The 11,289-nt window shown below is 48.6% G+C and overlaps 1 protein-coding gene across 1 annotated transcript; it reads left to right on the forward strand.

Moving 5' to 3' along the window:
- The first annotated feature begins 1,376 nt into the window (after positions 1-1,376).
- SIGLEC15 (sialic acid binding Ig like lectin 15) lies at positions 1,377-9,911 on the forward strand. Its single transcript, XM_030003992.2, has 5 exons — positions 1,377-1,825; positions 4,541-4,924; positions 7,018-7,377; positions 8,398-8,428; positions 9,815-9,911. Exons 1-5 carry the CDS (start codon positions 1,774-1,776, stop codon positions 9,909-9,911), a joined length of 924 nt encoding a protein of 307 aa, XP_029859852.1. The 5' UTR covers positions 1,377-1,773.
- The last annotated feature ends 1,378 nt before the right edge of the window (positions 9,912-11,289 follow it).

Consider the following 11,289-nt stretch of genomic DNA (forward strand, 5'->3'; position numbering starts at 1 on the left):
AGCCCCACTGTGCCATGCGTGGTGAAATGCTTAAAGACAGTCACAACACCAAAAAGTTTACATCACAAATAGATAAAATCAAACAGTATATGGAGGAAAATGAGGACAGTGCACAGAAAAAGCACATAACACAGATGGGATAAGGATACACGTCTCTTGTTCACTGTTTCCACCACCCATACCCTCAGGTTTCTCTGCTGACAATGGCACATACTACTTTTTACAGCTACTAAGGACAGTTTGCAAAGTAGTTACAGCACTGGGTCCTGATCCTCCTGCTTGAGGAGGACAGGCATAGGGACTGAGCAGGGCTCTAAGTCATTAGTTGAAATAATACCACCCTCTGCTGAGTAGCAACAGGTCCGAGCCACCGTAAATAACTGCTAGGTACTCTCAAAGCCTCCTCCAAAAAGTCTGGGAAAACAAAAATCCCTCCCTTCACAGGCACTCTAACTTTGACCAGAACAAAGAAAGGGTTCAGAAAGCAGCAAACACACTTAATACTACCAAATCTCCAAGTCCCTCTTCTAGGAGCTTTTGCACAACAAGTTAAGAAAGGAACATTCGTGGAGAGTTTAAGAAGAGGTGAGGAGCAAAGGGGAACCCTGCTATCTCTGCTGGAAGAAGGCGCTGGCTCTTGGCACAGCAAAAGTGGCAGCAGCGACTCGGCAGCATCTTCTAATATTGGGTGTGGGAGGCCTCCAGCGGCTGCACAGCCACCGCTGCCTACAGCGGGAATCGCGTGGGTGCTGCTGTCCCCGTCCCCAAAGAGGAGAGAGGCGGCGGGACCCTACAGCAAGCATAGCTGCCGAAATGGGAAGAGGGATTCGGACGTCAGCCCTCCCTCCGGTCTGCAGCAAAAGCGGCGAACCTCGAGCTAAGCCCCGACGGGGAATACACGCGCCAAGGTTAAACTCAACAACGTCGCGGGATCGCCGTACGGGAGATGATGTGGAGGGGAGCACGGTCAGCTCTCCACAAGCCCCGAGCTCCGCAGATTAGCAAACTGCACAGAAAGTTTGCTAAAGCTAAACCCAGAAGGAAAGAACGAGCGTTTGCGCAAGGATTCTGGGCAAAAGCTGGAGCTCAGCTGATGTCCAGCGCAGGTTAACGACAAGGAGCAGAACAACTCGCGACTCATCAGGGTCACGGGAGTCCGGACGGAGCAGGGCACCAGCGGACACCAGAGCACTCTTCCACCGCTGAACCTTGGCACGAGCGCTCAGATTATTTCCAAAGAGAAGGGGGTTGGTTTGGGTTTTTGGGGTTTTTTGGTTTTTTTTTTACACCTAGGGATGACAACAACCAGTGAGCGTAAGGGGTAAAAAGCACAGTCGGCTTGCAGGCTCCAGGTTCAGGAGGAAGAACTGCCTCAAGCCAGGAGAGCAAGGGTCTTGTTTACCACCTCCTTAAGCAGATTGTAAGGACTTCCTCCAGACTGGTGAGTTGGTAGCACTTGAAAGCCGTCCCCTCTTGCCCCATCACACCCACGGAGCGGGTGTTTGCAGCCTCAGTCTGCAGTCCCCTTCCTTTAGCTGGAAAATGGTAATACTCCGATTCCCTCTGGTGTATTTTTCACATGACTGACCACAAAACTATTAATATCTGAATCCAGAGCTGGTTCAGCTTGACAACTCATTACCTCCAGGGAGAGGAAAACCACAACTTCTTCCAACCCTGGAAAAACATTTTGTGACTGCAAGACCAGCAGCTCAGATGTAATAGAGACGGTTCTGGTTTGCCGATACACCCCAGTGGAGAACGTCAACCAGCATGAGAGAGTTCGGCTTGTTTCTTCTGTGCCTCCTTCGCATCTCCAGGAAGGGTGAGTTCTGAGCTTGCTACGAATCCCTCTCTGATCAGGGCTTTTCTTTGTGCTCTGGTCAAAGTACCCGGGGAATTGCCTGGTACAATAAACTCTCCAAGAATTGCACCATCCCTTGCATTGCTTAAAAGGATCCTGAAATTCCAGGTGCATGTGAGAATACTGGAAAAAATCAAAGGTTTGACTCTGCAGTTTTCAGAGAGGTCTTTGGTTGGGTTTGCGGATTTTTTTTTTTTTGCTTTTTTAACTTGTGTAAGGAGTTCATCTAACTTTTCCTGTGCATTTTCCGTTGGATGCAGCATTTCCATCACCACCCAGAAATGCTATTTCACATTCCTAGGAGTTATTATGCAACAAACACAATTTGCTCCAGTTCCACTGAGCACTCAAACACGTTTATCTTCAAGTATGCACTTAAGTTCCATTAAACTCAATGGGATTTGCTTAGATATACTGTCAAACTGTTTGCTAGAGCAAGGCTAGTGTCTCTGGTGGTCTCCAGCTCTCGATCTTGTTGTCTTCATGATCTTTCCATTGACAACTAACAGGTCCACTGACCTGACAACTGCTTTTGGGAGTTACCTCGTGTAAGGTGTGTAGGCTATTTACCTATGACCTTCCCTGTTTCTTGTGAAAGCTTTAATTCCAGGAACAAATGGAGGCTGGATATTAGCAGGAGGAAGCCACGGAAGACCTACCATGCTGAAGCTTTAAGGTTAAATTATACACAAGATGCTGACAACTCCCTCCACTCATAACCTAGGCAAACTGTTTCCATAGAAATGGGTGGAGCTGGTAACATTAGAAGCACTTATTTTTAACATTATTTCTCATGTGGAGGGCAAGGGGATGTTTATGTGCTAAAAAGAATGTTATTTGCTTAAGATTAGGAAAAAAAAAAAATGCAAACCAAAAAGGTGGCAGAGAAAAGCAAATCACGTACTCAAAAGCACATGATCTGCAGTTCTCCAAAAGTAAGGGTCACAGTGACATGCCGTAAAATAACCAAAATAACATGAAATAAACTAGAAAGCAATAGCATTGTCTGTTTTCACTGCCAGGTCCTTGTGCTCAAAGTCCATGAGCTTCCTAGAGGTCCTGTGGCCGCGTAGCCTTGTATATTAGATTACCTAGGCTGCAAAAGGTATTCGTATTGTTATAATGAATGACAAGGCAGCCCGACTTCAAATCTCAGTAATCAAAATACTGGCTTGGCACTGACTCCAGATAAATAACTTAATGGCAGAGAACCGGTCCTACGTTGGCCTTTGTCCATTGTGCAGCGCACAATAGATTAATACAAGCTGCGCCGCCACTGAGGTATCTGTCAAATATTATGGAGAACAGATATATGAACAAGCAACAAATCTTATCTTAGAGCTTACACGAGTAACCCAACAGCTGAATACCTGCAGACCAGAGTGAAGCCAGCTAGACCAGGAATGGATGGCAATTACTTACAGGATGCCTTTACATTTTTTGCAGTTATCCTCAGCTATCGAGGGGAAAGCGCTGATTTCACAAAGCCATCAGGAGAGTTTCATAAGACAGGAACATAGCCACAGACATTCCTGAAGCCACAATCTGCTGCTACAGCTGTTCAATTAGCAAGACAGTGGATAGATACACATAGCTATATGGAAAGCATTGCTTAACAGGTGCTGTTTGTTGATGTTATTGGTTCCTGGGGAAGAGGAATGGATGAGACATTGAGTTTTCCCTATGTATTTCAAAGGTAGGGAGCGTCCATTCAGGTGAAGGCTGTTTTCATCACTGGACAAAAATGATCAGACTGGCTCTGGTGGCAGCGAGGTTCAGCTCCCCAGACTGCGCTAGGATTTACTGTGACCTAATTTGGCCAAGCCAGCAAAATCCCAACCAATGTTTGTGACATCTCAGCTGGAAAACTCAGGATTTCCCTTGCCGGGATGCCAGGACAAGGTCTGTCTGGGAAGATCCTGGCAGCTAGAGTCCGTGCAGTGATGCTCTGCTCACAGGGAGATGCTTTCTGCACTGTCCTACGGCAGGAGCTGATACAGAGAACTTGCCTTTTCTCACCAGCCCGCGTAAAATGATCTTAAAGTCTTTTTTCAGATCCTGTCACAGCTTCGGAGTAAGACGCTACTTTGTGATGATCGCAGCATTGATTATTAGAAACATCAGCTGTTACTCCCTTCCCCGGGGGTAATGCAACCAAGTGATCAGTGTAACAAATACTGCAACGTAGGAGCGTGTGTGTGCACGCACTCAAACGCAGGGCTGCTACGCTTCCTGCGCTTCAGTGCCTAAAGCCACCAGATTTCTCAATACATGTAAAACTTTTATTTTTAGCTTTTTTTTTTTTTAAAAAAAGAAAAAAGTAAGCTGTTCCTCCAAGCACATAAATGTCCGTTAACTGCAAAAGACTGTTACACAACTTAAGGAGCTATTGTTCGCTCGACAAACAAGAGGCCTGCTTAGGAATTAAATCACTTTCAACATGAGCTAGTCAGTCCCCGGAGCTCTGCTGCAGACCGGTACCAAATCCAGCCACAGTAACCGGGCTGCGCAATCATCTGCAAGTCCTCAGCAAGAACATCAAGCAGCACAGGGCCCACCACGAGAACGCAGCATCCGTTTTCTGACCAACACAACAGAGCAGATGCAGGAAGGATGCCCAATTTCCCTCTTAAACACTCCGGATAACTCAGTGTCGATATCTCTTTTTGCTTCTAGGTGTGCAGTCCAACGGCTGGTCTGTTCATGTTCCCTCTGACGTTACTGGTGAGCTTGGGAAGATGGTTATCCTGCCCTGTACTTTCACGCACCCCTACAAAACGTTTGACCGGACCCTCACTGCCATTTGGAGGATCAAGGAACCTTACAATGGCACGATAGTTTTCAAGTGCATTAGCCAGAGCACCAGCGAGCTCTGTAAGACTGCCATCAGCTACAAAAACAAATACAAACTGCTTGGCAACCCCCGGCACAAGGACCTTTCCATCAGGATTGACAATCTGACCTGGAGCGACAGCGAGAGATACTTCTGTCGGGTGGAATTGTCCGGAGATATCCACGACAAGTATGAAAGCAGGAATGGGATAAAGCTGCACTTGATTGGTAAGAGGGCGTGAGAGCCAAAGCCACCCCGTAGGGAAGCGAGAGCCACAAGATGTGGAAATTGATGAGATGGTAACAGAAGTTGACCTGAAATGGTCTTCCAAAGGGTTGGCTTTTCCAGCTCTGCGGATAGTTTATAACATTTGGGCAGGGAATAATCATTGAATTCCGCAGCCTTCCAGTACGAGGCGATGAGCGCAACGCAGGGAAGGGAAGAGGAACGAAACTGGTAAGGAAAAAGCAAGGCTCTGGCTGCTGGGGTAAGAGCCAGCCAAGCCCTGGGCATCCCACTTTGTCCCTGCAGCACAGGATCTGTGCAGGCAGCAGAGGGGCAAGCTGGGGTCAGGAGCCCGTGGGGTGGGGTTAAAGGCATCCTCTTCATCAGAATCTAAACGGGAGAGCCTGGGCGCTGAGCACATGTTAGCGAATGTAAGCACAAGAAGGGGGATTGGAAAGACAAGATACCTGGCACCCACGTGCCACAGGTCCAAAATCCTCTGCAGCAGGAAACATTAAGTACAAACAGCCTGAAAAACGGGCTCGTATCAGCAAACGTCAAATGCTAATCCCGTGTCCCAGGGCGCGCTCGCAGATCAAGGGAGTGCTGAGACCCGGGAACAGCATCAGACCTTACCCGTGAGTGCAAAGCTGCCATGAGTTGGATGATTTTGCTCGCAAAGTGAAACTGCCTTACGCCTGCTGTGCACTGTGGGCGTCCAGACAGGACCAGAGGATGAGTTCGGTTACTTCTTGGGAAGTTCTGCGTAATCAAGGCTCTCCTTCACTTGGAGCAGCTCCTAAACAGCCCCCCACACAGCATGACCAGATAATGGTTTGGGGAATGGACCCTGATAGTATGAATGGGAGGGGTTAAATAATGCTTAAAAGGTTATTTTTTTAAACACCAAACCACACAGACACATGACACACGACTAACACAGCTAGTTTTCTTATGGATCAGTCCTCCAGCCTCAAACTCCTCCGGCATTACATAGACAAGGGGGAAGACATGCTGTAGGTGGTTGAAAGCTATATATTTGTTGTCTAGTCTGACCAAAAATTAAATCAATATTGAACTCCTGCTTTTCCTCCGTGAGGATGCTCATTTAGTTCCCTTCAGTTTTCACAGTGCCTTTAGGAACCAAATGCATTAAATGGGTCAACAGGCCCAAGAGGGGAGGATCGATGGGTAACACACGCTTGGTCGTATCATCTACGCCTCCTTAGCAGACTAAACCAAAGATGACATGTTCAACAGCACATGTCTTAACATTCTGCATCCCCAAAATGATCTTTACCACTATTCATGCAGTCACACAATCCCATATGCTACAAATCCAGGACACAAAATTAGTGGCCCTACCTTGGTATTGGTGTACTACGCCAAAGCAACCAGGAACCTACACCAGTTGTTGGGTGGTCACTACAGGGTTGGAGAAACATCAAAAATAGGTTGTAGCAAGGAGCGCAAGTGTTTCCTGACAATAATTTGCCAAATCTGGCAAGTCTCAGGCACCAAGCAAAGGGCTCGCACAAACGGATCCAGCCATGGGTGCTCTGGAGGTCAGAGACCAAAGGAACAGCCATGAGACACTTGCAGGAGAGCACCGTGGTTGCCTTGTCCCCGACCATGTGCAAATGCAGCCGGTCCGAAAAGGTCACCAGCTGCACCCATGCCTACGTCGTGGACAGCACTGGGCTGCGATTCACGGCGCAACTGCAGAAAGCAGCCCTTCTTCATGGACGACTTACAGCACAGTGCCTCTGCCCTCTGCCACCGTGGAAGGTCACAACAGTTGAAGTTGACCAAAGTTCAGAAAACTGGCATTACAGGGATAAAACACAAATAGAGTACACATCCTTGCACCCAGGCTTCGCTGGGTGAATCCCTTTGTTCCTCTATCCAACAGAGGCAGGGTGGGGAAATCTAGGGAAAGAAAGTGCCGAGAAAAAAACGAGGAAGGGGAGGTTTGATCCCAACGTCACCCTGATATAGCACACCGAGGGTCCACCAAGACTTCGTTCCAGGTGTTTTGCGTCAGACCTGCCTTTGAAACCTGACCGCTTTCCCTCCCCTGTTGTGATTTCTGCAGCTGCTCCCAGGATCATTAACATCACCGTCAGCTCCAACGGGGATCGCACCTTCCAGGCACGCTGCACTGCCGAGGGGGAACCGGCGCCCGCTCTGACCTGGACCGGACCACCCTACAGCAACATCACCTCCATCACCAGCATGAACCATCGCGTCACTAAGGAGCTCCGGTACCTGACCCACGACGGAAAATATACCTGTACTGCTGTCAACACCCACGGGAGAGCAGAAGGGGCTGTGTACTTCTATAAATTCAAAGCATCCAACAGCTCCTTCTTCCTGATCCTGATCTTTGTGCCGCTCGGAATTAAAGTGCTCATTTTACTGGTGATACTGAGCTTCACCGTTTTCTCAAGAGGAGGTACGTATTGCTGTTTCCCTCGGTAGTCTTCCTCCATCAGACTGGTAACCAGATGGGAGATAAAGTCAGGCAGGAGGGGTTGGGTTTGTTTGGGTTTGGGTTTTTTTTTTAATGTTTTCATGATTTTCCACCCTAGGAGAAGGACATTTCTAATGGGAAATCTAAGAACAAGTAAGAGGGACCTCCTGGCTGGCTGAGTCGCAGCCCGCGGACAGGAGGTCTCCTTCGGGAAAGGATCTTTGAAAAGACAGAGGGAGCAGGAGTTTCCCTACCTGAGGAGAAAGGTTAATAAACTAACAGATGGGCAATTAGCAGAGAACCCACTGCCTACGCAACCAGATTTTTAATTTTTTTTTTTTCTTGAAGCAGACTAATTACTACCTCTTCCCCTGTAGCCCACGGGCAGGATTTACCTTCGCCGCATCCCACACAACAGTTTAATCTCCCAGGGTGGGCATCGTCATTTTACAAACCGCCCCTCATGGTCTCCTGGGCCTCGCTACCCAGGTGGTCCCCGTCGTTAGTGAAATCTCACCTCCCAACTGCAACGAGGCCATGAGAGCAGGGAAAGCCCAGCTCGTAGGAGATGAAAATCAGCTCATGGGCCGAGGGATGAGACCTCCCAAGAAGCCCGGAGGCCGCTGGCCCCGCTGTGCCCACCACCCCTGCTGTGGGATGGCGTGGGCAGGAGGGGACCAGGAGGGACTCCGGGGTTCTGCCTCTCAGGCTGGACAAAACGTCACGTCACCGCGACTCGATCTGTAGAGACGGTCCGACGTCAACACCTTGCGAAAGCCACCGCTTGCCTCAAAAGCGTAGAAGCGTCGAGACCAACCAGAAACGCTTTGCTCCTTATATTCCAGCGCCTAATTCCCACTCCCACAACGAACGTCTTCTCCCCAGTCGCTGGAGTGTCACAACCACGCTCCAGCGCAGCTCCCCGACAGCTCGAGGTCAGTCCTGGCTCCCCAGCTCGCTCTGACCCCATTGCTAACCCACGTCTCCCTTCTCACTTCACAGGTCCCTCCTCCGCTCCATCCAGCCTGGCCCGGTAAGGATGTCTTGCCTTCTACTCAATGTTATCCAGCAAGAGGGTAGAGGTGGCTAAGGAGAGAAACGCAACGTGTCCTTGGTCTTGGCAACAACCTCCCGGCCTGAGAGCGGGCTCCTGGGACAAGGACAGGGTCGGGGTGATGGCCAGGCAAGCCGGTGTGAGGGACCGAGGCTTGGGCACTGCTGGGAGGAGGTTCTGGTTTGGGTACAGCTGAGAAGTGACCCCACTGGTGCGAGGACAAGGGACAGCAGGTCGGAGAGACCACGGCACACGGATGCTGCAGGAGCAAAGGGCTAGCAGAAGTTTAGGGGAGCATGGTAGGAAGCCACGTTAAACCAGCAAAAGAACCACCCCCCGCAGGGAACAGACTGGGACGGGGTCTGTGCCAGGCTGAGGAACGACGAACGAGAGGGGGGAAACTGTGCGACAGAAACCTTCCCCTCCCTCTGCACCCCAGTCTCTAATGGGGAAAAAAAAAAAAAAAAAAGGGTCCACGCCAAAGCTGATGAGATCTGTCAAGTGTGGAAGAGGTAGGGAGATGCAAAACGGCCCAACCTCAGAGTCAGCTCAGGTGGGGCAGGGCCCGATTCTTTGGCTGGCATCCATACCGCGCTCCCACAGTACCTTCGGCATTCCCCGCTACCCAGCACAACGCCGTCCTCGGACACTCCCGACAGCTGTGGTGGCCAAGCCAGGAAGGGATGGGGGGAAAAAAAAAAAAACAAAACCAAAAAAACGACAAACTAAAATGCAAAAACAACCCTTAGGCTAAACCTAAAGGAGCTGTATCTGAGGTCAGCATAATTACATCAGCCTGGGGCCGCTCCCTTCCAACCCGAGTTATCCCTATGTGATGTCTCCTTCCCTCCCCTTACCCAAGAAAGACGGGCATTTCAGCAGGACAGTCAAGTGTACAGCATCAGGACACAGCCAAAGGGGCAACAGGGAATTTAATCCTACAGTTAAATTTGTAATAATTATTTTCAAAAGCATCGTTTTGCTGCTTTAACAGCGTCTAAACCATACTGCACCCTCGATTACATTTGTATAGATACATACATAGATGAAAGCTTAAAACCCAAGCTCCTCCACGCTCTGGAAGAGCAGATCCTCTCAGGAGAAGTTTGTCACAACCTCCTGAGGCTCTGACCAGCAGAACAGTTAATGCTAACGGTGTAGGAGATCATTCTGGATGCTTTAAGATGTAAAACATTAGATGCAACTCAAACACTTCAAAACTACCTGCTGCAGAAGGGATGACCCGTATCAGACAGTATTGCAGACACTTAACTCTGACACTCCTTAACTACTAGCTGAAGCCACTTATAAAGTCTAGAGCAACCAGAAATGTGTCTTCACCTTATTCACTTCTTCTACTGCCAGGCCACAGCCGCAAGACTCCACCTACGAGAATTTTGACCGCAGACACGGCAGCGGCCAGACTTTGCCGACAGAAAGAACAGCATCCAGACGCAGCTGAGGACCTGGGCCGTCTCATCCGCACCCGCTTGCACAGTTGGAACTCCTGTCTGCTCTCTACAAGGGTGCCTTTTCCCAGTGAACATAAGACTGACGTGGACTGATGCGCAGAAGGTCAAACAGGCCTTGCACGTGCGTGACTTCCATCCCTGCTGCTGCTTACAAGCAAGGGAAGCCCTTGAAGGGAAAACAGAAGAAAGAAAAGAAAAAACAAAGAGGGATGGAGCTGGAAGAGCAGAAGAGGATCTACATAGGATGTCAGTTCTAATCAACCTGTGTGGTTTTAGCCCTTATCAGATAGTGTTTAGCAAGCAGAGAACAGTCCACCATTCTCTCACATCTTTTTGCTTTGGTATTTTTCAAAAGTTACTTCAAAAAGCAGTTTTCACCACTCCACTTGTCAAAACACATGCAGCTTCCGAGAGCCAGCAAGTGAGCTATTTTCATGTTTCAAATACCAGCTGTGAAAAACACACTACAGGAATTTCTGCTGGTTTGGTTTTATTATTATTATTATTATTCCTTAACTTCCAGAAGAGTTTATTTAAGAGTTTGGAGGAAATCTTAACTTTCAAGAGGAGCCCAAGCAAAAAGGAAAAGAGGTTTTCCAGAAGGTGGCAGAGCTGAAAGCAAGACATGCAAAGGGTGGTCTGTATTGTAACTCTACTGCAGCTCCTAGTGCCCATGTGCACACATAAGCAGAATCTCAGAGCTTTTTGATAAATACGCTGTGAAAATGTTTCAATAAACCAAATGGGCTTTTTTTTTTTTTTTAAAGAAAAAAAGCCCCCCAAATTATTTCTAAACAGTTTCCATCTCTGTATTACATGAAAAAGGTCCTTTAAGGCCTGACTGCTGATTTCAAATTGTTCTGTGATGAAGTCACTACTACAAAGTCTCTGGCCATCCACAGACAAGTCTCTAACCCAACTGGGAACGTGCTCCAAGACCAGTTGAATAGACCCAGCTTATGGTACAGGCTGATGCAAGTCAACCTGGCGTCTTGGTCAGGCAAAGGTCCAGGAGAGGGCTGTGAAGAGCGACGGGTTGGCATAGAAGAGGACAAGAAAGAATGAAAAGCAAAGAAGCGACAAGAACCTACTTTCAGGTTTAGATCACTGGATTCAATGCTCCGTGCAATCATTCCAGTGCAGCAGCTCCAAAACTCTTCCCTTAACGATCCTGCTTCTGGTAACAACCACCGCTGGCTGGAAGCCCGAGCTGCTACTGAATTACCATCAAGCCTGTGGTACTGCTTGCAAGCTCTCCCCCCAGCCTGGGAATTAGTATTTTAAAGTTCAGCCCTTCATAACATCTGCGCTGGGAAAGTAAAGCACAACTTTAAATGACTTGGCCAGGATAACAAGGGAAAAAAAAAA

Source organism: Aquila chrysaetos, chromosome Z, assembly GCF_900496995.4.
Source record: "Aquila chrysaetos chrysaetos chromosome Z, bAquChr1.4, whole genome shotgun sequence".
Taxonomy (NCBI): Eukaryota; Metazoa; Chordata; class Aves; order Accipitriformes; family Accipitridae; genus Aquila; species Aquila chrysaetos.

Coding starts and splice junctions, on each gene's coding strand:
- SIGLEC15 (XM_030003992.2), top strand. CDS start 1,774: ATGAGAGAGTTCGGCTTGTTTCTTCTGTGCCTCCTTCGCATCTCCAGG. Junction 4,925..7,017: donor GATAAAGCTGCACTTGATTG/GTAAGAGGGCGT, acceptor TGATTTCTGCAG/CTGCTCCCAGGATCATTAAC. Junction 8,429..9,814: donor GCTCCATCCAGCCTGGCCCG/GTAAGGATGTCT, acceptor TTCTACTGCCAG/GCCACAGCCGCAAGACTCCA.